This window comes from Festucalex cinctus, chromosome 5, assembly GCF_051991245.1.
Source record: "Festucalex cinctus isolate MCC-2025b chromosome 5, RoL_Fcin_1.0, whole genome shotgun sequence".
Taxonomy (NCBI): Eukaryota; Metazoa; Chordata; class Actinopteri; order Syngnathiformes; family Syngnathidae; genus Festucalex; species Festucalex cinctus.
In genome coordinates, this window is record NC_135415.1 from 30,995,603 (window position 1) to 31,023,041 (window position 27,439).

Genomic DNA, 27,439 nt, shown 5'->3' on the forward strand with positions numbered 1-27,439 from the left:
AGTGCATATTCCTCTTAGGAATTTGTGAAGTGAGAATACATTCAAACTTGCTTGCAGTTTTAGCATTGCATGCATGCCCTTTAAATAATGTCATTTTTTTTCCATTGTCCATTTCATTGGACTTGTCAATCCTTTTTTTTTTCTTTTTTTTTTGACCAATACCGATATGAGTACTCAAATCTTCAGTACTCACCAATACCAAGTGCTAATGCCATTATTGCAATAGATCAAATTTCCAAAAAGAAAAACAATGACTAATAATTTTTAAAGAATGATCGATATATCTTAATTATAGCAAATGTCCTTAAAATTTCATGAAATGAATGGCAATTATATATATTTTTTGAATTTGCTCATAAAAGCCTTGTTGCATAGAGCATACAATGAAAAAAAAAAATAGATAAATAAAATGAATCAAATAATCCAGTGGCCAGAAAAAAAGTCACAATCAAAATATGTGATTGTAAATTTTTTTTTCCCTAAGGAATACATTGAAGTGTCAAGAATTCAATTCAATACAATCGTTCTTCAAGTAATTTACTAATATCAACCATGTTAAAAATTCCACAAGCGATTTAGTGTGTAACGTAATTAAATCTTGTTTTGAAATCCATGCTTTTAATTTGGAAGGCTGGTCTGTATTTCCCTTTTACTGTTTTTCATTCTCCGTTCGTCATTTATCTCATGGCAGTGCAGTAGTCAATGACACTCCGAAGCTAATCAAATTGTTGGGTACAACTGCAGACTCACGTCATTTCTTACATGTGGTGGTCAATAAAATGCAAAATAACCATTTCAACCTTTATTTTCTGTCCGAAACCGAGATTGACACTTGGGATCGGTAATTGTTCATCCCTAATCGTTTTCTCCTTGGTGTACCAATCACAGTGATGCAATAGCTAAAGGGAGGAGCTAGCTGGCTAGTACCACACAATACAAATAAACTAAAAAGGACAACCTGTGCGTAGGTTAATGTTAGGGATGTAACGATATCCAAACATCACGATACGATATTATCACGATATGAACGTCACGATACGATAATTATCGCGCTATTTTGGGGGGCGGGGGGATATTTACAAATATTCTGAAGGAAAAAAAAAAGAGCTCATACTAAAAAAAAAAAAAAAAAGCACAATATTGTGCTTTTGTACATAACAGCAATGCATATAAACCACCTACAATCACTAATAACAATATTGAGGCACTTACTTGGTAATGCAAGCACACATTGATTGCTTCACAAGCAAATCAGATTCTGTTTCATCTGACAATTAGCATCGATTTTAAACATAGAAGGCCAAAACATCCCTCATGAAATTAACTCATTCACTGCCTTTGACAAGTATACTTGTCAATTGTATTTTTTAGAGCGGTGCTAAATGGGGGCGAATCTGAGCATGCTCCACTGTAAATATCAAACTTGGAAACAATTTTACTGATGCCCAACCACCGGTAGATGACATCATTGCCCCATTTTATAGGAAATAAACACAGTTTCAGAGTCCATGGGAGAAATGGCTGTATTTTGGCAAACCGACATTTTTCTACTGTCAATTATAAAAGAACGGGACGGGACAAAAAGTAGGGAGTCTATTCTGTTATTTGGTAGATTCGGTTTATATATAATTATTGAATGTAATATCACGTGAGTATTGGAAATGTAAAAATTTTCTATAATGACTGGCAGTGAATGAGTTAAATTGCTCTAATAAAATAGCCACTAGAGGGTGCTAGATCTGCACAAATGTACTTTTTTAACAGATTCCTTTTAAATATATTTGAACATGACGACGACGATATTGTGGCAGTTTTAATATCACGATATCACGATATTGCCCTTATCGTTACATCTCAAGTTAACGTTGCTGAGGCCAATGCAAGCTTCATTCTATATATTCTATATATATTATAGATATGTCTTCAAAAAAAGTGAATGACTTTGAAAAGCGTTTTGGACACTGTATGATGTGGCTAAAGTGATCCATAATTTTTGTTCAAATTGGATTTTGTATTGTATACATTTGTTTTTGTACAATGAATGTGCTGCATTTGATCCTTTGCGTAACGCGACCGGATGACGTACCTGGATGGTGGTCATCCCCACGCCGCGTCCCACGAGTATCCGTCGGTCCAGCAGCTTTGCGATCTGAGGCTTCTCCACCTTGATAAAATCCCACACTAACTCGGTTATGTCCACTTGCCAGTCGCTCCCCAACATGTAGCCGGTCTGGCTCCTGGGATCGGCAGATTCCGCAACAAACTGAGTCAGGACTCGGACCATGGCGTGCTGGTACTGCAGGGCGCAGCCTCGTCCTCGTTTGTCTTCATCGTCATCGTCCTCACTGTCCCGTGCGGACCTGGCAATGGCAAAACGGGACTCAGCATCTGAAGACATCCACATGCTAATCGTGTCATTATTTGTCCTCACGACGAGAGATAAACATGGTGGTGACGTTCAAAAATGTTTTCTTACTGCCTTTGATACAAAGGATGCAGAATGTGCTTCATTCCATTGCTTCTTAGATACATTTTAATGACACCTGACAAATGTTTCACGCACAGCGAGTGATGAAGGCCAAGAAACTGTGGGAGGATCAATGCAGTGTGTGCGTTAGCATTGTTCATCCTCAGCATCTCTCTTTCACCTCACTGATGTTTATCCTTTGATTTTCTAGCCTTTATATTTCCATCAATAATGGAATTGTCCGGGAGGACAACAGCTGCGTGTAATTTTTGTGGACCCCTGTGATCATAAATCTGCGTTATCATTAATATGCGAGGTGAAATAGTCCCACCATTTTCAGTTGTATCACTAGTTCATCCTTTGTCTCGTTAGTATTTACACACACTCGACCATACAGACGCTAAAATGGCTTTTTGTGTGTTATTATTAGTGCTGTCAAAGTTAAAGCGTTAACTAATTAATTAATCACAAAAAATGATCGCATTAATCATTGTATTACCACAGATTAATCACACTATTAATTTTGACGGCAGATGATCCTTTTTAGCCAAACAGCGGATGGTTACGTTAAAGGTAGCAGTTGGAGATTGCGCAATAAACATAACTACATGCATTGAAGTCAAGAATTTAATAAATGTTTACTTATGCTGTAGGTCATTTTTTTCCCCATTTTAAATGATGCAAATAATTAATTCATTTTTGAAGACGTCCTCATAACATTAAATGTCGAAAAAATTAACACACAACAGGTGCGCTTCAAATTTAGCCGGCAAAATATGTTGGCAAAAAAAGCATTTTTAAGTCAGTGATTAATCATGATTAATCAAAATTCTAAGATGTGATTAATGTGATTAAAAAAGTTAATCGTTTGACAGCTCTAGTTATTATCCACTCTTGTAAGATTTGGAATTAAAGCCTCATTTTAACTGAATTTCAACTGAATGACAGAGGAATAATTACACATCCACTAAAAGGTTCAAGAGCAACAAGTGATCAAGCACGGAATCAGGATGATTCACAATATGATTTATTAATTTTTTTTTTGCATAGTGCAAAGATCAAGTGTGCTTTTGAAATGACCAGATGCTCAATTTGACCTCGTGTTTGAGCAGATGCTCCCAAAGGAGTACGAGAGCAACATTGATTACCTTTTCAAGCAAAACAAGACAATTTTCATGCCATAAAATGTGATTCGCTCCGCAGCATCAAGGAAATTATCAATGGCACAAGAATCAAAAGGAGAAATGCAAGGTCCTCTTTGCAATGTAGCGGGGACGCGTCGGTTCAGCAAAATTGGTTTGCAGAGCAGCTGTTTCCTCTTTGCAAAACACTTTTGAGTCGTCTCGGGGTTGCAATTTCTAACACTGAATTAGAGATGCTTGTTGCTTTAGCTTAAAATAGCAGATATGTTGTCTCCAAGCAGGCCGCCATGACACATTTATTGCATATTCATGAACGCGAGCTCTCCTACTCATGACTTTTATGTCTTTTTTTTTCCCTCACAAAAAAAGGAATGGTGTTCCTAATTCCGAGGCACGGGCGTCATTTGTTTTTCTCCTCGTTTGTTTTTTCAACTGCAAGTTTTTGTTTTTTTTGTTTTTTTTTAAACGATTTGCTACAATGGCTAGCTAAATTTTACTTGGCACATTTTAAAACAGACAATAATAAACTATTTGCGATTAAATTTTGTCCATTTATTCAACCGACATTATCATGAATCAACAAAGAGGGAAACAATTTGCCATCTTAATCTTATCAAATCAAATCAAACATTATTTATCAAGCACTTTTCATACATAAAATGCCACTCAAAGTGATGTGCAATTAAAACATCCAAATACAACAAAAAAATAAAACCTGCCCCATTCAACATCAACATCAACAACACACGCACACACACAACCTGAAGAACTATGTTTAAAAAAAAATTAAAAAATACATGGCGGGGCACAGAGAAACCATGTGTGGAAAAACACCCAAGGAGCGTCGCCATCCCAGAGACCCCCAGTCCAGATTGATTCCAGGTTCAACACAGTGCAGCACCACCCTCCTTGAACCTACCCCCACCCCCCAGGCCTAAGCTAATAAACTAAGCTAAAACCGAAACTAATAGAGAAATAATACTTAACATGAAGACCAACTGCAGAGAGCAGCCTTACACTATTTTCTACTTTTGACTTAAGAGGATATGTTGCATATTAACATTGTGGTCATCTGTGTTTTGTTGTGCAACTGAGTTTGCACTCTGTTTTGGGCATGTTGTATTATATTTGATATGCTGCAATAATATGATGACGAGCATGTAGACTGAAAGATGCTTATATATAAACACACACTGAAATGCATGTCATTTTGATAATTGTGATTCAGTCGGGTCTCATTTTGTTTGAATTGAATTTGATGAGACAAGATCTAAAATGAGAAAAACAAAGTCCAGATTATTTTAATGGTATGGCGGAAGGAAAAGAAGCTCAATCGAACTATTTTTTTAGTTTTAGTGCTACTCCTACACAAGTTTGTCGACTGCGAGGGCTTATCTTGTCTCCGTTTTGACAAGGATTAGGGAGGGAAGGGGTGAGGCGTACACGTAGTGCCAGTCATGAAGCGAGCGGAAAGCTTTTGCAACAATCCGACTCACGTGCCTGACTAACGTTGCTTATTTTCCCTCAAGTGCGGCCGCAACTTTGCCAGCCAAGGCTGATAGGAGAAGTTCCGTCGAATTAGTACCGGAGCTCCTTGGCTCACTTGCGTCTGGCCTGGTGAAAAAGTGGACCATTGGCCTTTCTCTCCAAGAGACAGAGTGTTACTTGAAAAGGTCACGTCTGTTACCCCCTGATAAACAAAGACTTGCAAAGGACAAAGAAAACAAGCAGTTATGTTGGCATCAACAATTATAACGCGGCCCGGCTGTCCCTACTGATAAAGTCAGCCAGCACACCTCTGGGAGTCCTTTACTTTCATCCCTCCATCCATTTTCTGTACCGCTTGTCCTCATTATTGTCATGGGTGAGCCGAAGTCTGTCTCAACCGACTTTGGTCAAGTGGCAGGGAAGATCCTGGACTGGTTTGCCAGTCACAGTCGCACGGCTGTCACTTGACTTCTGTCACTCGAAGGGGGCACAAGTAGCGTAATTGCCGGACTATAAGCCGCCACTTTTTTTTCACACGTTTTCAACCCTGCGGCTTAAACAACGATGCGGTTTATATATGGATTTTTTTTCTGACGGCCGCCAGGGGAGCTCGAGCAGAAAAAGTAAGCGTGAGACTGTTGGAATATATGTGTGGAGGAAGACGTACGTTTAATGTAACTATGACTAAAATGAGCATAAACAGATCCTCATCATGGAAAATACAAGAAGTCTCAGTGACTTTTACCGGTATGTTATTTTTAACCCGCCCTGTTAGTTACTACCGTATTACCGTACCGTACTACCGTATTGCTGCTGTGTTACTGCCGCATCACAGGCACTGTTTGGAAAGAAAATAAACCTTTGAAAACTCTTTCTGTGTACCATCTTTCTTTGTCAATATCTCATGTTTATTGTGGGCACATGCGGCTTATAGTCAGGTGCGGCTTATGTATGGACAAAATGCTTTTTCCTTTAGAAATGTACCGGGTGCGGCTTATAATCAGCTGCGCTTTATAGTCCGGCAATTACAGTAATTAGCGCACTGGTGCACAGGATGACTCAAAGTCTTCCAAATGCAATTAGAGCAGAGGTAGGCTTATAGTTTTTCCATCCATTGATGCAATTTGTCACTGTGTTGGCAGATGCTGCTGGTGATGAGCCCCCCCCGGGGGACAGATCTGACCTCGATAAGCTCTAATAATGTCCAACAGCCAACTGATGACTGAGAGGTGCAATGACAGGCCACCTTAAGATGGCAGTAATGACAAGCTGTATTGCACTGGTCAGCCATTTTCTGATCACCCCCCCGAAAGTGTCAGTGGGCTTGAAGGTGGGAAGAGACAGCGCTCATCATTCACAGACGCTATAATTCAAAATACAGTAGAGAGATACAGTATATCACCAGTGAAAAAAAAAAAAGCAATCATTCCTGTCTGAAATGAAGCTAGTTTTTCCTTCGAGGACAATTATCCAGTGGCATGTGGTGTATTTGGGTCGTGGGCCTTCAGTTACCTAATGGTCTTGAACCACTGGCCCACAGCCCAGTGCCATTTTGTACCGGTCCGCACTGACAGGCAGTGATGCTAGATTCCAAATTGCTAAGTGAGCAAAATCTCATTTGGAAATCGAGACAACAAAAGTGGAAGAATGGATCTAGCTGCAAATGAGCGGCTTTTTTTTTTATCCATGTCACCTCCTGTTGGCGCAGTGCTTAAAAGTGGCTGAAAAAGCCGACCACATGCTTGCAAAATGTGATGAATCATAAATACTAAAATCACAACAAGTATGAGTAAAAAGATGTGATTATAATCTGTAAATTGTATTTATAGGCCAACTGTGGGCGTATACGTTTATGCGGTTGTTTTTATTTTCTCAGTCAAGCAACATTGATATTCTCCAGTGGAATTGAGTTGGACTGACATTCTATTGTACTTTTCTTCGAGTTCAGGTATCTACAACGTCACAGTCCTCTGGAGCGCAGCATTAGTTTCCGGGTTTAGTTCAGTCCGCACTCGGCCGTGTTGCCAGCCGCTTGTATTTTGCCTTTAGAATTTAAGCGAAGGTTTTTTATTTTATTTTTATTTTTTTGCCCGCCTTTGCTATTCCCACTTCCCTCTAAAGCCAAATAACAGTTGACCACAGGAAACATTTGACATTGACCATCTGATATCATTTTGTTTCTTGAGTGATTGAAAAAGGTCTGTTGAAATTATGACTGGGAACTCATTGATTTTTTTTTTTTTTTTTTTTTTACCTCAGCTATAACCGCCATTTTATATTGCATATCTATCAAAACTGGTTTTGAATAATAAAAAGAAGGGATGTACATCGAATCCAATCCACCCCCCACACATGGATTTTGTTCAAAGGTGTCAGTTCATAATAAGAACATGTTGCGGCACTTTACCTGGGACTGCTGGCCGTGATGGGCACTCGCCACCCTTTGATCTGGCTCAGCTCCGTGTCAGACACTTCGATTTGCAGGGGAAGCCGAGGGATCCACACGTTGAGCTCCAGCTGAGCACTCAGGTAGGCGTAGGTGAAGTTCACCGCCATCTTCACTTTGCCCTTCATCTCTTTGCCGTTCACAAAAACGTAGTCGCACCTCTCTGACACCTGCGGAGGAAGACGAGCCGGGTCGAAGAGTGACGTTATTTCAAGTTCGTCTTATTGCGCTGCAGTCTGAACAAGTGTTGGTCATTCCACCCTCCAAGTTATTGGTGAGACTTTACACTCCCGAGCATTCCTGAGTGTGGCTACTTTGAACAAGATGAAAGGTCCTCTATCTGCTCCACTCAGTCCAAAAAAAAGAAAAAAAAAAGAAGGAGGTGGGCAGCAAGGACATCTTTGAACCTCAAGGAAAAAACAGACTCTTCTTTTAAAGTTGTGCTTACAGCTAAAACAGCTACCAACAGATGGGAACTGGTAAAAGGAGAGAGCAGTTGTCTCTTGATAAAACGAGCAAACGCAAAGCCATCTGTTTCATAAATTGCTTGACAAAAAGATTCCAATTCCGTGCTACAGAAAGATGCAACTCTCTCGCTTTGGCATATTGTCTTTGAACTCGGTCTTGGCTTCTTTTCCACTTATCCTATATTAAAAACTTTGATAAAGCCTTGCAAGCACTACAAACAAATGACACCTCATGGGGCATTAAAAAAAAAAAAAAAAAAAAAAGCTCTTCCAGAGGTAATTAATCAACGAGGCAAAACCAGATATTGCTTGTTTTCTGGCACTCCATCAACCTCATTGATCCTATCAAATGGCAACCTTCTATGACTTGAATTCGATGGCCGTTCCTCGACCGTCAGAGACTTTGCACAAACAAGCATTCATCAACACATTCGGCATCTGTCCATCTCATCTCTCCGTGACCGGGAAGCAAACTTTGTGCTTGTTAGCTTGCGGCTAACAAAACAAAACAAAACATCACTCTTACAATGTAGGGGAATGTGCCTTATGTTCAAATACATCATATGTAAATACATGTCAAAGTTTACTGTTTGAAATAAGATGTAAAAGAATAAGGGGTAGGATTAGATAAGTTTTTAACTTCTTCCTACTCCTTTTGGACATGTAAACAATTTCTAATGATTGTTGTGATTTTGTTTTTTCTTTTTCTTTCTTTCTTTCTCTTAATTTTTACTTGCTATTTGTTTATGTTTATATGTTATGTTTACATGTTCAATAAACTTCAAACTTCAAAGTTATGAATTCAAACCCTGCTGTAGCGAAGGGAGAAATAAACCATACATATGTATTATAATATAACTAATAATAGCATTAATTAGTAAGTCATAATATCATGACAGGTAGCACCTGGTAGCTCCAGGTAGCACAAAGCATACTTATTGATATGGCACAATAAATCTTCATATCGCTTCAGTCTGCTTGAAACCTTGTACCTCCAAAATAGTCACATTTCAGTAGACGCCAAAAACGGCATATTTCTTCAACCATTAACATTGTATCATTAAAGAGAGCAAGGTATTTTCAACACTTTAGATTGGTTAATTTGTAAAAATGACGTGGGGACTGGTTGACCAATAGTACAGATAATTAAAACAAAACAAAGCAAAACAAATTGTGACTTATTAGGTTTCGGCCCGACGCCAGCGGTATGTGGAGTTGCATATTATTGTTTAGATGTAAATATAGGCATATCGTTACCATACAACGTGGGCACTTTATTATACAGTATATTACTGACAATGTATTCAGATCACCCTGATTAAAAAAAAAATCCACCCATTTTTATCCATCTCAGGCTGCCATTTTGACACTTTCCGTCGATGGAAAATGTCACGGAACTGTCGTGGCTCACCTGTTTTCCGTTTGGTCACGTGACGTTCACAAGCTGAACCCTTTGGCCTCTGTGATGTCATTTTCAGTCGAGTGACAAAATGGCCGCCCCCGAGATGGATTCAAACAAGTGGATTTTTCTGCTTAATTAATTCATATTTCACTAATGCAATAATGATCACAATACGATCACATCATTGTAGAAAAAAACATTTTTGACTTGACTTCCCCCTTTGATGTGAACGTTCCATTCCCAAGAAGAATGATGAGGACAGTTTGCATTATGTCCTGGGTACTCGAACCTATTCCGTCTTTATTAAGGCGGGCACACCCTGTTGTGGCTAACGAGCTGCATGCCACCCAGCACTGCAATCTAATATGGACAAAGATAGTTATTGAATGAATGAAGCTTTTGAACATTTCTCCAAGGGAGGCGTCTGTCCCTTGGCTACAGCCAGTCATGGAGAAGATTGGACGCCGGCAGCGTGAGAGACTGTTTGAACTGATAAAGATGTCAAAGGGGCCCCTGCTTCTTATCACAACTCATTGTTCCGCCCTTCCGCTCACTGTACTCAGTCTGCTGAGAGTTAGTGCACCTTACACTTATTAACGACCTTTCTGTGACTCTCCTGGCGGATTGAGTCACACGATTGTCGAATAACATCTGGCCAGGAAAGAATCACTTTTCTTAATTCATGAGATGACGTAGTTCACATACACAAACATTCTGAAGTTGAACTGCTGAACTCAGCAGAAGTTAATTGCGAACGAATATCAAAGAATTCATGTTTTAGAGTCTTACACACCATTTAAGCATTTCCTTTCTGGTGATTAGCATTTATTTCTCACTCATCATTTCACAAGTGGTTTCACAAAAACGCAATTAAAAAAAAAAGAAATTGGGGAAAGTAAAAATAAACAACCTGGATAATGTGGTCATTTGCACACACCCTCTTATAAGTGGCCCAGTTTAAGAATCAATCAACCAATTCACCATTTAACTTCATGTTAAATTTTTAATTGGAGTAAGCACACACCTCCCCATCATTTTAGTGTGCCTCTGATATACAGTTCGGCTGTTCTAGTTGGCTTTTCTTGACATCTGCATAGACACAACCATGTACAAAAAGCTTCCATGGCACAAGAGGGATTTCACTGTTTAAAGATGTCCGGGTACAAAATAATTTCTAAGACGTTAAATACACAAACGGTGAAGACAGTCATCAGCAAAGTGGAGAAAATATGTCATCAAAGTGAAAATATGAACAAGTGGACATCTCTCCAAAGATGCTGAAAAGTTGTGGAAAAAAAAAAAAGGTTGGTGCGGCCCACAGCAATATTGGAGGATGAATTTCTGAATGGTGGTTTGTGTTTAATTTTGCATAAATTCCTGGCAGGACAGGCTAGTTAACACGTGGGAAAACAATTTGGCATCTTCTTCATAATTCTGGGTTATGGTGAAAAGATTGAAGACAGAGAAAACACAAACACATTTTGGCAATAATTCCAAAAGGTATATTTGGCACAAATTCGAGACAGCGTACGGTTTCACCGAAAAAAATTCCATACCAACAGGGAAGCATGTTCGTGACATCATTATTATTTTTATCAAAGTGAGGATGCACTGTACAAAATGTGTTTGTTTTTGAAAATGAGAAAAGCCATTTCCCTCTTGGGGTAATTTTACAGTTATTAAATCACAGAGAGCAATATGGAGATCAGAGAAAATGAGATCAACCGCAGTAAAACAAAAGACACGGTGGCGATCTACTCCTGCATCAATTAATCTAAGCGGAAACGAATTGTGAAAAATATGTCAGCTGACACGCAGTATATAATGTGTTCAGCTTCCTGCTAAATATTTGCGGCCTCTTTAACCCTTCAACTCATCTGCCGAGCAAAACGTGAAGTCGACGTCCTCAGTCATTCCAGTTCACAAAGAAGCGTAAATGTCCGGCAGGATCCGCTGGCACATTCATCAGACACATTAGGCAGCCGACGGGAGAATACTTACGGCGCACATTAGGGCTGTCTCTGGATCCAGCCCAGGAAATTAACAACTCACCAGACAGAGACAATCCGCGGCAGATATGAAACAACGGGACCAGACAGCATGAAGGTGGGCTCAGGCTGTCTTTTGCCTTTGACACAAGCAATTAAACACTCACACTCGTTCGTCTGCACTGGCAACGTTGCTCACTTCGGTGCATTACGTGCATGTTGAGTCCGTGCAAATGGTGGTCGCAAGAGCCTCTTCATACAGTACAATGGCAAATGGCCAAGTCCTTACATAGATAATAACAGACACGGTGAAAGAGTGCCAACTGTGAACAGGATGAGAAAAAATTAAAAGAGGCAGTTCATGAACAGGATTAGCAAACAGGGAAAATAACGTCTGTTGATGAAACCCTCCAACCATTTTAAATGGCAGTGGATGGATGGATGGATGGATGGATGGATGGATGGATGGATGGATGGATGGATGGATGGATGATGGATGGATGGATGGATGAAAGAATGGATGGATGGATGGATGGATGGATGGATGGATAATTGCAGTTTTCAAACTGTCCCTGAAGGAAACACCTCACATGCTAGCTAGCTGGCTCAATAGTTAGCTCGATAGCTCGCTAACTAGATTAGATAGATAGATAGATAGATGATGGATGGATGGATGGATGGATTGTTTTTACTAAAACCTAAGTTTTAAGATGGCATATTAGTCAGTTGGACAATGTTTCATTGAAACAAAGTTTCATCAAGACAACATTGTGTTCAATGTGACTGACGAGTTACACTCCAGTTTACAAATAGATGTGTTACAATTCCTTGTTAGAATTTATAGGAATTTCTTAACATAAAAAATGATTTGTTTCCGTGAGAGGGGGCAGTGACACCTCTACGACTAATTAAAAAAAAAAAAAATCAATTAAACTAATCAGATACTGCAAAACAAGGAAAACACATCATCATGTCATCAGAAATCTTGGGGTCGTCTGCAGCTGTGGATTTAATCACCAGCTATTATTAATTTAGTTTTTACTAATTTTTGTGCTGACCTATTTTGAAATTCAGACAAAAAAAATGTTTATATGAATGACGCTTGACAGACACATGCTTAACTCATCTTTTAATTGTTACCGTGCTTGAAGCCTCATTTGCGTTGAAGCCATTCAGGTGCATGTTGAAGATGACTCTTCTTAAATCAAAAGTGAGAGTAAGTATATAAAGTATGAAATGTAGTCGTGGACATTGGAGAAATGAACTGAAGATTCCGATTACTGAGGTGAAAAGTTCCTCCTTTGTGCTGTGGCGATCTGTTCATTGTTTGAAGATATAAATAACTAAACACCGACATTATATTAGAAAGTGTCACCGTATGCAGTATAACCTGTACATATTTGTCCACGGATTACTAATCTTTTGCTTGCCCCACATGAAACAGAAACGAAAACAAACCGTGTAAAGCTTTGATGTAAAATACGAGACTTTTGAGGCAGTCGGCAGAAGCGCCAGAGTACCATCGCACTCGTCCTTTAGATATTAAGGCTGTTTATGCGAGGGGCAGGCCGGATGCAGTCGTTTATACGGTCGGTCCTTGAGCTGCCAAAACGATAAATTCCGAATAGGAGGACTGTTTGTGCAAAATAATGAGGCCAGAGCATTATTATTATCTTCACGTCAGGCAAGATTTGCGGAAGCGAGACGAAACTCTACAGAGGTTAAAAAGGAAAGAAAATGTGACCTTGGGTGACCTTTCCTTTTTTCCAATTCACTATCATCACGAGGCCACAAGTGAGCACATCATTTGATGTGCACACTGATTCATTATTCAGGTTTAATGTCACGATGCGTTTCCATTGACGGAGAGCAATGAGCGTGCGAGGATGAATGCGCTGACCCAAGATCCCACAGGCGGAGCTGCGACTTTTTCCTTTCCAACATCTTTGCAGACACTTTCATTTCCCTGCCGAACTCTCCTTAACAATCCAAAATTCCCACATTGGACATGATGAAGTGGATCCAAGTGACAAAATATCCTCCTTTTTGACTTTGCGCTATCATAGCTTTTTAAAAGGCAGCCATTACTCGAACTTGATCCGCCTCATCATGCTGTCCGTTCGGAGACAGAAAAAAAACAAAAAAAAGCCGAACTAAAGTGGAAGGAGCTTTCTGCGCAGCAGGGCGGCACATCAAGATGCCGGCGTGCAACTTCTTAACCACTTCTCTCACCGGAAACGCTGTTTGGCATGGATTATTCAGGAGTTTGTGGGAATTTTACAGAAACAAAGTTGCTGATTCGAGGCTCCAACTTTCCTCCGTTGTCGGGGACGATGGCGGCTTGCGTCGTTGAGTCTCGTGACCCGGGTTTGAGAGGCCCTCTAAAAATACCAGACGACTGGAACGAGCTGTCAGCCGTCAACGAATATCAAACACGCTTTCATGTCCTTTTCCCCGTGTTTGTTTTTATACTTTGAGAAGAATTTAGACAGAATTGCTAAACATAGAAATCGATGCATCTGCAGCATATTGATGTCAAATGTTTATTTCTCTGCTTTAATGCATCGTCATTGGGATTTGTCAGACAAAGAACACATTTGGTTTTGGTAGTGACAAATTACTGAATGTAAGTTAGGTAATACTGTAGATTTATCGCTGAGGTCGCGCCTATGCCACAATTTGGTAAATGTTTTTCACAAATCTATAACACAATACTATAAATCTATAGGTTCGTTAAGTTAATTGTATTTAATTGGTTGTAAAATTAGTACATTAATTTTGAGTAAATTTAAAATTCCTTTAACGCCACTCATTTTTTTAACGCACGATTAAGGACCGCCCCTTACTTGGAAAAGCTGTACTGGTGGAATTCCAGTCGCAACGCAGCAGACATGTCTACGTCTTTTCTTTTTTTTTTTTAACCAGTAATAAATTGAATAATAATGCATATATTTGTGAGACTGGGGTCAAGTTGTATTTTAAAATGTGCACAATTTCACAATTTACTCCATGTTAAAGATTAGATAGCTCTTAATATGAAAAGACAAATGCTATATAAATATCATACTCGTTTTTTTTTTGTTTTTGTTTTTTTTACAGTACACTACATCTTTTTAATTTTAACTACATTTGATGAATTATTAATAAATTAATGTATCCATGAGTAAAAGATGCAGGGATATTTCTATTACTTTAACATTTTGTTCCACTTTTTATGTTAATGAGAGTAGACGTGCAATTAATTATGATTAAACATTTTAATCGTCCTACTTGGCATTTGATGGAAAAAAAAACTGTAAAAAACATATAGGACAAAACAAGTATAAACTCAAATGAAAAAATAGCTAGAGATAAGGAGGATCACTATTGTGCCCCACAAATCCGACAATGATCTTCTAAACTAAATGATTAGTTTCCCCCACACGCACACACAAACACACAATCAAACATGGTCTCCCAGGCGGGGAAGCAAAGTGGCAAGTGACGGTCCAACTCCTCCGGCCAGAGCCCTTCCAAGCTAAATGTGTATTTATATATCATGTTTGCAGGCACTAAGGTTGCGTAAAAGTCACATCAATCTTTCACTGCGGCCGAAAAAGAAAAGTAATATTTCAGGATGGAATTGCCGTGTATGATGTCACTAACCTTGACCACGTCTTCATCTGTGGTGCGACAGCGCACCGCTTCGGAGACATCAATAACCGAAGCGTCTATTCCGACGGTTACCACCTTCACAGGGACGGCGACCGTCTTCCCGGTCACGACTGCTGTGTTTAAAATCTCTGTATCCTATTGGGGGGAAACCAGAAACGATTATCAGTGCAGTAATCGGAACACATTTGCCAGGTCTGGAATCAAACCAGTATCAGGAATTTAGAGCCGGCAAGATCGGGCATGTTGCTTGTTAAGTAACTGGGCTCCAATGAATCCTCGAGTGATATTTTGCTCTGATTTGTGAGGTTCAGCAAAGAATATGAACAGTTATGCATACCATCATCAACATCAACAGACAATGATTTACGAACACCCGTTCTCCACCTGCTACGATAACCTCAGCCAGTTACTTCACAGACGTCGTTAGCGTGATAACGGGAATGCTAAGTCAATATAATTATAGATTGGACGATAACGTTTCATTTAGGCTCGACTAAATTAGTAGCGCAAGAACGCAGGTGCGAAATTCACGTCTTTCATTCACAGAGTCATAAAGCCAGTTGATGTTAACGGTTTTAAGCGGTTCGATCCAGCTTTCTATAGGGGAAGACATTTTGAAGGGCATCTTTTTGTGAAAGGCTTGTATTGCACTCATTGAGAGAATGTGGACATTTTTTTCGTTATTGAAAGGAGAAACCGATTGAATTTCAATGACGCATGTAGAGTTTGGTGGCGGGAAAGTAATTTTCCAACCTTGTATAATTTATTTGTGAACTGAAACGATTATCTGTGATAGTGTGACTTTGAATTTCAAATCTGAGCAATTAAAAGCTTCAACAGCTTTCTTGAAGGACCACAAACTCTTTGACTGCCAAAAACGATTAATAACGATTAGTAAAATCGCGATGTATGCCGCTGTAAATGTTTAATAATGTCAACTATGTTTTTTTTGTTTTTTTATCAATGGGCAGTTCACCGTTTAAGTGCAGCACGCGCCGCCTGGTCATTGAGTTGTGGAATCAAAAACACTCGCTATCTATGGCCAGCAGATGGCAGCATTGTGTCTCTTTTAAATGGGCTCTTTGCATATGAAATTGCAATGAAACATGATGATTTTTATGTATTTTTCATTCTTATTCTTATTATTTATTGTCTCTGGTGTAATAACCTTATTGATTGATTGAATTATGTTGTTATTTTATTATCTGTTCTTATTGCTGGTGGAAATGTAAATTTCCCAGAGGGAGCCATCCCAAAGGGATCAATAAAGTCAAGTCAAGTCTAAGTCGAAATATGATGAAATTGAACGTTTTCAAGGATGATGCAAAGCCTTTGTCATGTTAAAGTCTTTTTTTTTTTTTTTTTGATAACGTGTGGCAGTAAAACAGCTAACCATGTGGTCGTATTTTAGCCAACCACTTTGAAACGTATTTGTGTTTACTGTGGGAAAAATATTGCTTTAAGAGAGCAACAATTTTCCAGGTCATCATTCAGGACCTATTTTTAGTTCATGTGAAAAAACAAACAAACAATAGAAAAAAAAACACTTTTTTAGATGAAAAGAATAAACACGTCAGTATGCCAAGGTACAGTTGAATAATTCGTACAGTTGATAATTCCAGCATTTCTTTACTAACATAACTTGTAGCAGTTCCTATGACATTTTTAGTGCGTACGTCCGCGTGGTTACACAAAACCGCAAACAGCGTGAGAATTCACTTGTACACTCGTATTGTCGAGTCTTTTCTCGCAGGCCTCAAGCATCCATCTTCTTGAAGACGAAGGGCCTCACAGCGTCTCGTCCCTGCGGCGAGTTTGCTATCGCAAAGCCAGACTTGTTTTTGTTCAGCGCTGCGGATCTCAAAATCACTGATGGCAACACTGAGAATTTGGAATGTGACGAAAAGCGCTGCAAAGAAGACGATGCAAATAAGGGGAGAATACGGAGCCGATCGCTTTTTAATTGGGGGTTCTGAAAAGCACAAATGACAGCCTCAGTTCTTTCAACACTGAACACAAGTCTTGACCTTTAATCAGCCATGGCCACGTTTGCACACTGGGATTGTCACAGAAGATAATGAGGGCCCATTAAGATATGTTTGCGGGAACATTTGCTCTCTGCAGTCACCGATTCGTTCTCAGAGAAATTACTCCTCAATTAGGTGGCTGGCGGGATAATTCTAATGTCTGACTTTGAAGAATACGGCAGACAACAGACAACCAGGAAAGCGTCTCTAATGGAGTCATGCTTTCAGGATGCTCTTAACTCAACTCAACTTTATTTATAAAGCGCTTTAAGAACAGTCATTGCTGGCTGTATACAAAGTGCTGCACATAAACATAAATATCGCTTGTGCGGTAAAGAATAAGCTAACAAAACAAGAACAAAGCATACATTTTGAAGTGCGTATACACCTTTTTGTGTTTTGTTTTGTTTTCACAAGTAGATAAATTTCACATCAGTAAATTAATAAGAAGTAGGTGAGTGAATAAAGAAATAAATAAATGCATAAATAAGTAGACGAAACATCAAATTCATACATACCACAAGACACCAAGAACCTCAGTGAAACGTCTCAAAGCTCGAAATATTTTTGGGTTCACACATACAATTTTCAGGAAGAATATGTCATACAAATATTGGACAATGAAACTTTAACATCAACACATCAGTGCACATTTTATTTGTAAAACTTCATTTAAGTCTGAGTGTAATTTGCTTTGTTTCGTTTGCTTTTTGTGACGCTTCCAAAAAAAGGACTTGACCTGGTCTCAATATAGGAAAATGATATTCAACTATTTTAACGAATGGCTCCTCTGTATGGATAGAAAAAAAACTAATCAAAATTTGTGTGTTAATTATGAGTTCATTTAAAGTTCTTTTCACACCACGATTTTTTTGTTATGCAAAATGAATAACCACCCTTAAATTGGAAAGAAATTCCGGTTGCAACACAGCAGACACATTCACATCAACATTTTTTGCAGTAATACATTTAATAATAACGCATATATTTATGGAGACTGGGGTAAGTTGCATTTTACAATTTTAAAAATGGGCAGAATTTCACAAGTTACTTTATGTTAAAGATTACATAACTCCTAATATGAAAAGAACAATGCACTTTGATTGTTGCCAACATCTTACAAATGCAATTATGCCATCTAGAGGCAGAAAAATAATTTTTATACAGTACAGTACATCTTTTTAATTTTAACTCAATTTTATGAATTATTTCGAAACTACTGTATCAATGACTAAAATATGCAGCCATATTTTTTTGATTAGTTTAACATTTTGTTCCACTTTTATGTTAACAAGATATTTTTATTGTACATTTAGAACAGATATAAAATTTGTGATTACTGTAATCGTGAGTTAACTGTCATGCGATTAATTGCGATAAAAAAAATTAATCGCCCGACACCCCTAAAATAAACAGAACTTTCTTTTGTGTAGATCGTGCTTTTACAAATTTTACATTTGTCTGCCACTGAGCAACCACGGCCCTAAAACATCCATTTTATAGAATCCACTTTGCATTTGATTGAGATGATCATTTATTGAGGCAATATTTATAACAGAAGACGAAAGAGATTTTCATTGCACGAAGACAACATAGAGCACGAAATACGACATGGAAGGATGTACTGTCTAGTCATCCTTTCACGCTCCCTTGAGTCAATTCTCCTTTAAACGGAGGGTTTCTCTAAATTAATTCTTCGCCTGCCAGGATTTCCAGAGGGCCTATTATTAGAAATGATTTGGTAAATGGTTGAGAAGTGGTGAAAGCGGAGGCTAATGTTAGATGATTGCGGCCGAAGACGACCCAGCAGGCTGAGAGCAAAGCTGAGAGCGGCGCGCTAATAAGCCTCAGTGGGATCTCACGGCGATGCATCAATGGGCCACACGCGAAGACACGGGCAGCGCAATTAACTGCAAAAATGGGGACTAATGATGCGCGTTGGCGGGGGTTCCCATTCGGCGCTTTCTGAATGAAAACGCGATAACGCCGGCGCCCGTGAAGGAAATCATTTGACTTGGAGACGAGAGTTCAAAGTTGCACGGTTCACAAAGTACGGCTCACATTAATAGATGGTTTACATCTCCATTGCATCATTTAATAGCTCACTGTTGAAAGCCACTGCATTTTTTTTTTTATGGTGAGTTTTGTGTTACCCCATTTCTGCCCCATTGTTTCATGGAAATGATGATTCTCTTTGTGTTCAATTCACCCCCCACCTCGACACACATTATCGTTTTCCAGCAGATGTACCAAAAAGTAGTGATCGGTCATTAACTCATTCACGCGCCGCCATTTTCACGTTTCGCAATCCCGTTCGCTCCCGGCTGTTTTACTGGATTTTGGCTGATTTTGCAAGGCCCACAGAATATTGTGTTCAATTGCTATAAAGGCATGGAACCTACCAAAAGACAGATTAAAGTCTCTTCTTTCATCAGGAAAAAAAAAAGTATGTTTCTATCTGTTTCCGTTTTGCAGCAACTAGCAATAGAAGAGAGCTAAGTTTCATAAATTTTCACAAATCTATTTAAAATTGGAAGTAATTGAGCTTTTTTTCGACATGGCCCTGGTTGATCTCCTTTGCTCTGCTGCCACCTGCTGGCCGTTTGTGTAATAACTACCATTTCTGCAACCGTTCTTTGCAGTTGAGAGGCTGCATCAAAGCCTTCTGTATGCTCTAGCATAAAACAAAAAAAACGTATAAATATGTCTTTGGGACACTTAGAACATAAAAAAAAAACGCATTTACACGTTATTGGGAGCAAATGAGTTAACAAATGTTCTTTTTTTTCTCTCAAACTGCGCATATAAATTTTGTTGAGTATTTTAAGGCAGAAACATGTTCCACATCGCTTCCTCGTTTGCTGCTCTTCCCAGCCAATGCACCTCACGGTATTCGAGATGTCTTTGTGTCCTATAATCTTGGGCGAAGTGGCTGTCTGCTTTATCAAGGATCTCCTTTTTTAGCATTCAGCACAGCGCGGTTGCTGGTAATGTGTTCTGGGCCGTAATTTCTGCCATGTCTGGGCTGGATCTGAGAAGAAGTGAGATTTATGGTGTCAGCCTGAGTGACATGGGCAGCATGAGAAATCGCAACTCCGCCCAGTGCGGCGCCGTTGATTAGCTTCTCCTCGTCCCGTAGTGACGCGGCTGCACTCTGACTTGGCCATCCTGGCTGCATCCGCTATAAATGAGTAAACATGGCAGAGCCACAACTCAGATTAGAACTCGTGCTCGAGCTGTGACGTCGTGGACGGGCATGCTGAATTCTATCGCAAAATCAAAGAGCTGCAGTCATTGTTTGTCGTGGCGAACAGCAAAAACAGCCCTCTGTTTCCGTTTTGCAGCAATTAGAATTAGAAGAGAGCTAAGTTTCATCAGTTTTCACAAATCTATTCAAAATTGTAAGTAATTGAGCTTTTTTTCAACATGGCCCTGGTTGATCTCCTTTGCTCTGCTGCCACCTGCTGGCCGTTTGTGTAATAACTACCATTTCTGCAACCGTTCTTTGCAGTTGAGAGGCTGCATCAAAGCCTTCTGTATGCTCTAGCGTTAAAAAACAAACAAACAAACAAAAACGTATAAATACGTCTTTGGGACACTTGGAACATTAAAAAAACGTATTTACACGTTATTGGGAGCAAATGAGTTAAGATGAACTTTGATCGTTTTTTCTTCCTTCTTCCAGTGGGTGTTTAATTGGTCAGAAGTAAGACACATGGAAGAGAGTGTGAATAAAGAAGATGGAAGCCCCATGCGGAGTGATACATCACCGCATGACGGCACATTGAAGTGGCCGGACGCTTGCAAAGAAGCCAGCGCGTTGCCTTTTAATGAGTCTCCCTCTTTTGCTCTGCTCCTCCAAAAGGATAAACCAGTTTTCAGCTCTCCTCCTCCTCCTCCTATCACTTTCTCTGCCGAGCTCGTCGGATCTCAGTGGCAGTCTGCAGTCAGCACGTGGCTTTTAAAACAGCTTAACCCGCTATTGAGTAGCACACAGCGGCCCGTCTCGGGTCCATGCCACCCAGAGACGCGAGCTGCTCATTACCGCTGAGCAAGGGAAGGAGAAGATTAACGTAGCACTTGGCCAGACGATGGTTGGTTGCAGAAAGTAGCACCTGAAGAGGAGAGCTAATGAGGCATCAAGATGATCATCACAAGAACAGGAAGAACTTGGCAGCTCTAAATTAGCAACTTCGTGATGGTGAAAGGCTCATCGCGGAAAGGTTGCCCAATTCCCCGTCGTATAGTTCAACATTAAAGCTTGACCGTATTATTTTGGGCAATGGGAATGAGATGAACTGGTTTGTCAAGCTACATTCCGTCATTCAAAGGTTGCGTTTTGATTTCAGTTTAATATCGTCGCATCTTTTGAATATCTGCTCGTGTGTCAACACATTTCATCGCCAAGATTGAAACGAATGTCTCTCATTGCTGTTGTTTTCTTACCCATACATCTAGAGCCGAAATATCTTCCTCATTCATTCATTCATTCATTCATTCATTCATTCATTCATCTTATCCACCAAATGATACACTTTATCCTGCCCACTTTATATTTTATTGTCACCATGGTTGAATATGTGATGTCACGATAAGGACAATATCGTGATATCGTGATGTTAAAACTGCCACAAAATCGTCGTCGTTGTCATGTTGACAATATTTAAAAGGAACACATCTGTTAAAAAAAAATAAATTCCATTTGTGCAGTTCTAGCACCCCTTAGTGGCTATTTTATTAGCACAATTTAATTTTCATGAGGGATGTTTTGGCCTTCTATGTTTCAAATCGATGACTACTTGTCAGATGAAGCGGAATCTAATTTGCTTGTGAAGCGATCAATGTGTGCTTGCATTAGCAATTAAGTGCCTCAATATTGTTATTAGAGATTGTAAGATGGTTTATATGCATTGCTGTTATGTAGAAAAGCACAATATTGTGTTTGTTTGTTTTTTACTATGAGCTCTTTTTTTTTTTACAATATTGTGATCTTTTTTAAATATCGCCAACGCCCCCAAAATATCGTGATAATTATCGTATCGTGACTTTCATATCGTGATAATATCGTATCGTGATGTTTGGATATTGTTGGTTGAATCATCTGAGTGAATGTGTGTAATCATTTCAGTGACCTTTCTGAGCAACAGGTCAAAAAAAAAAAAAAAAACGCTTGTTAAAGAAGAGAAAATGCAATGTGAGTGCATTCTCGGGCTTATTAGATTCATTTGTGAACTTGAATTCACGCAAGTTTTGCTTTCACTTCCAAATAAAATTTGTGTCTGGAATGCTGTCAGCATCCGTGAGTTATTGAATATTGACCTTTGGTGAACGGTATTGATGGGTCAAGTCACACCAAACTGCCCTCCAATGTAAATGAGTTTTGTGGGGACATGATTTATGGGTAAACTTTGGCAGAGAAGCATCATAGTGACATCTTGCTGACATGACAAATGCCCGCGTAATTATTAATTCCGCTCTACTTTGTAGTCTGTGTACATTATATAGCTTGTTGATTTCTACTACTTTTATGCGGCGTTTCTGCACCGTAGTTTGATATTTTCATTCTAAAATGTAAACTGTGAAAATACAGCATAAAAGTGCACAAGGCGAGTTAGCGTCTCCAAAAGATACTTTGTGGAATTGAGTGTGGCTTGTTGCGGAGGCAGTCGGAAGCCACTCGCTCGATCCCAGTGGCAACGAATTGCATCTCATGCTGTGAAAATGAGCTTGTGAATAAAACATGGGTCCGATTGGAAGGACTACATTGGAAGTTGACCGGACGAATCCCCTGCAATTCTCATGAATTCCATACCTGTGGGTCAACGTGTCAGGCGTGAGGGACCCTTGTGAATGTCGACAACGAGGGTTTATCTTGAGGCGGAATCGAGGTCAGGCGCCAGGCACACGGACATCTCTCGTCTCAACCCGTGAGTGAGAGCGCTGCGGGGGTTCGGGGGGGACGGGAGCCGCCTGGAGCTTTTTGACTGATGCTGGCTATGGTACGGCGAGGCCTCAGCGGCGCTCCTGCTGTTTCGCCCACAGCGGCCGGAAAACAACTATTCTCTCACCATTCTGCTCATTTTCAGCCCAAGTAACTATTTTGCTGGGTCGATGGAAAAAGGAGTTGTTCACCAAGAGCCGAGCGCGCTGGCGGGTTACGACCTCCTGATCCCTGCTCGGATTTCTTCTGATCGAGATCTATATTGCCAGCTTAGCTTGACTTAGCTTGGCTTACGTGCATTCTGGACGCAGACCTCTGTGAGTGGGCACAAAGGTCAGCCTCACTTTAGCGTCCATGACCACCAAGAAATAGGCACATTCTTGCCAAAGCTCAGCAGGCCAGCGTGTACGTCAGAGTGAACGCAAGCGGTCTGTTAGCAGCAAGGAATAAATGTGGTAGAATGTGCAGCCTGTTTTTTTATCAACACCAGCATTCACTTCATACCTGCTTTTTGCCCTTCAGTCCAAGCATGTTTCAAAAGATGAAAGAGAACAAGAAAATCTACTAAATTGGCAAAAAAAGAGAGAAGATTACTAAAAGGCTTTGCCAAGGTTACACATCTGAGCCCTTTTCTGTAAATTGTTGCAATGTAATTTTGAAGTCTGGGATGTTGAATAATAATTATTTGCAGCAGAAACAATTCAGTGATTCCTGCAAGCAAAATGCCAAACAGGGTTTGTGTGGGTGTATTTTAAAAAATAAGTCCATAGATTCACTTTTGCACTCACAAAAAAAAAAAAAAAAAAAAATGCTGGCTTCTGTGCCCTTCTGCAGGTCACACTGCAACTACGCATATATACAATCTACTTTTTTTTTAGGTTAAAGAAATCACTTTCTCAATTATTATGTTGTTCCAGTCTCAAACAACAACAACAGGAAGACAAAATGTTGAGGTTGAATGTTTTAAGTATAGCATGGGACAGTTCCAATGCCGTGTATCAGTATCTTGACCTTATTTCAATGTATGGAGGCCGACACCAATATCAGGAACTAGAAAGTAGAAGAGAAAAATTGCCATTAATTTCATGCAGTTTTAAGGAAAATTGCTATATTGCCATATATGTCATTGTTCTTTGTGGAAATGTTGTCAAAATTATTACTAAAGAGTTCAGTACTTGCACTGGTGTGGGACTGAAAAAAAATGATATTGAACATCCCTCAAGTGTGTGCTTCTGTTACATTACATTACTACACCACTTATGAGCTAATACAAGCTAACACGTCATAATCACCCTCAAAATCTTGATTGCTCGAATTCCGACGAATAGCACACTCGAAGTTTATCCATCAGACAAGTATCGAATCGCATTGTAGTAAAAACTGTGAGTCTAAAACAGCATGCGCGAGCACTAATGGACCGGAAAGATTAGAAGCCCGGCAGGTAAGATGCGCGGTGGCTTATAACTGCGAAAAACATCATTGCACAAAGTATGTCATTATTGTTTTATATGCGACGTGTCTTCCGGATTACCATATAAAATGCTTGTTTGTCTATCTGCCGATGTTTTTGACAAATAGCTTTCACGAGTTCACTCTCCTGTGTAGACGAGTGAACGGAATCCAAGAATAAAAAAAAAAAAAAAAAAAAAAAAAAAAAAAAAAAAAGAGACATTCGTCGCCGGGTGTTGATCGATGACTTTTCCGCGGGAATGCGGTAGCGACAGCAGTCATGATGTATTGTTTAAGGATGCATTGGAAGCCGGCATGCGAACACCAACGGCTGCTTTCACTCGTGCTCGTCTCCATGCGAGCGCGGCGTGAGCCGGAGAGCACAGTTTGGTGCCCGGGCTCCAACAGGAAGACGGATGTGTCCAGATATGATGTATGCCCCGTCCCCCTGCTCCCTCCTCCATCATCACACGTCCGCAGCATGCGCGATGAAGATGATGATGATGATGATGAGGGCAGGCTGGACGGGAGTGTGTTACTCTACAATGGCAAACGATAATGGAGCAGCCTCCTACTGTGCGGAGGAATCCGCTCAGACATCCAATTACTGCCTTTAAGATTCATCTCGAGATGACCTAAAAAAATAAAATAAAATAAATAAAAAAAACACCGCTCCTTCAAGTATAATGAAATGCGGCAACACATGGGGACAAAAGGTGAGCAGGCGGGCGATTCATCTGTAAATTGAATGTTTCTTTGGAGGAACAAAATGGCGTAAAATAGGGCAGAATCCAAGAGAGCGGATTAAAAAGAAGGCAAGACGTGCATGCACCATTATTTAAAAAAAAAAAAAAAACTTTGGGGGATGTCCTACCCTGAACTCCAGTTTCTTGGTTTTAAATTGGTGACAAATTGGAGAAATGTGTTTTCAGCACACCCAGTTAAGGTTGCTTTCTGACAACGCACAGGAGACACTCTTTAAAGTTCATTTTTCAAAACAGTGCTGCTGCTTGCTGCTCTCCCAGAGGTGTCAATTGCTGCTTGAAATGCAATCAACTACGTTGGTCAAGGCTGCACAAATTTAACATCAATTCTATGGAACCTCCAAATAAGCCTCATGTTCGAAATAGTCATCAGTTTTATTTTGTTGCTGTCTTCTTCATTTTAACAAGATTATTCTCGGTCAAAAGCCATGATTTCATTACGGCAGCTTTTTTCATGATAACAAAACGGCTGTCTATCTTATTGGACTAATTAGTGCTAATCACGGATAAAAGGGAGCTTCTCAAACCAAATCACACAAGTGTTGTGTCAACAGATGCCTTCAGCGAACCCTGTGAAGTCTCAGCTCTCAACTTGATTCAAAAAGATTGAACAATATGTTGTTTCTTCGTCCCCATTAGCTCTGCTAACGCCAGCCATCGTTCAAGTCCTTCATATGTGAGTGCTCAAGTGGTCCTTGATGTAATCTGTAAACTTTTATCCACTGTTAACCTCAGTGATTGAGGCATTATTGTTCCACTCAAGGCCCCTCAAAAACAAAAAACAAAAAAACGTATGTGGATTCGATGACGATTCATAATTAGCTAACATGTAATGCGAAATACGAAGAAGAGCACTGAAGAATCAACATTCAGGCTGCAAAGTTGCGATTACGATTTTCCAGGACCAAACCAGAAGTGAAATCAAGTGAAGATCAAGCTGGAGTTCTTCTGATGTTGAGAGCGGATCCTGGCAGGATGTCAATAGCAAGTAGCGCTCTGTTGTTTCTGGATACCTCAATCAATATTTAAAGCTTGCCGCAATGAATGTACAGGTTTGAGGTGATCTGGAATCTCCGAAATGACTAAAGTGCAATCGTTCTGTGCTTTAATTTCTTCCAGCGTGAAATGAAAAAAGGGAAAGAGTTACTGACGTGATTGCTGATTGTTTGTTTGTTAGGTTGTGCAACAACAACGAAATGTTCCGTCGATCAAGAAACATATTTTCTTGTTTCTGTTTGATCATAGGTTCGAAATATATATTTTATTCCTTTTCCGGAGCAGTTTAGCAAATCAGTGACTTCAGTTGAGGAGCAACTTTCGAATAAGCCCCTCCCTCAATAAAGAAGAACTTATAAGCGCTTTCGGCCAGTGGCACCATCAAGACTTTGCAGTTAGATTGTTCGCTATGCCCGCACCCTGAAAAAGTATTTTCTCTTCATTAGGAATGGGCGAGTACCGATACCTGGTATCGGTATCGGGCCGATACCAGCCTTTTTTCAAGTACTCTCGTGACGCAGACGAGTACAAGTGACCGATGGCGGAGTGGGAAGACGTAAAGTGAGTCCTCCTTGCCTGTAAGTGGCGCTAGCATGCAGCAGTTTTTCACCAAAACTTCACCGGTTTGGAAATACTTCAAAATTGTGAATCTTAAACTAAAAGAGCATTTTTGTGTTTTATTTTGAGCGTTAAGACTATTGAGGAGTGACTGTGCGTTTTTTTTTTTTTTTTGGTCAAAATTAAAGGAAATATATTTGTTTAAAAATATCTTTTAGTGATTTTTTTTTTTATTTGTCAAAATGTACTACTGGTATCGGCAGTTGGTATCGGTGAGTACTGAGGGTCTGAGTATCGGTATCGGTCTGAAAAAAAGTGGTATCGAACATCCCTACTCTTCATATCATCCGTTGGCGTGGCCGCTTTAGAGCGCCTCGTTGTTGGGTATAAGTTTCATGCAGGAAAAGTCGACAGTCTAGTGATATATATATTTTTTATTTTTTATTTTTTTAAAGCTGATGTGACAGCAAATGTGTGGACAGAGCTTCCTGCTGTCGTGGCGGCTTTAGAGTGCCTCGTTGTAATGGCGATGAGATTTTTCACGATTTATTATTTTTTTTTAATCATTCAAATTTGGCAGTGTTGCTGAAAGCACTCTTCTCTGTGGTTTGAAAACTTATTTTTTCACTTTAGCGGAATGTAAAGATTTT

The 27,439-nt window shown here is 39.7% G+C and overlaps 1 protein-coding gene across 4 annotated transcripts in view; it reads right to left on the bottom strand.

The window, feature by feature from the left end:
- The window catches only part of LOC144019361 (transmembrane protein 132C), a 114,589-nt gene that overhangs the window by 6,020 nt on the left and 81,130 nt on the right, over nt 1-27,439 (bottom strand). For 3 of the 4 annotated variants that reach the window (XM_077522386.1, XM_077522387.1, XM_077522388.1), the window contains exons 5-7: nt 15,046-15,189; nt 7,505-7,713; nt 2,087-2,360 (exon numbers count right to left, since the gene is read on the bottom strand). In XM_077522386.1, the coding sequence (XP_077378512.1) occupies nt 2,087-2,360; nt 7,505-7,713; nt 15,046-15,189 (627 nt within the window). Of the gene's footprint in view, nt 1-2,086; nt 2,361-7,504; nt 7,714-11,464; nt 12,223-15,045; nt 15,190-27,439 lie in introns of those variants that run through there. The other variant, XM_077522389.1, reaches the window with a different exon arrangement.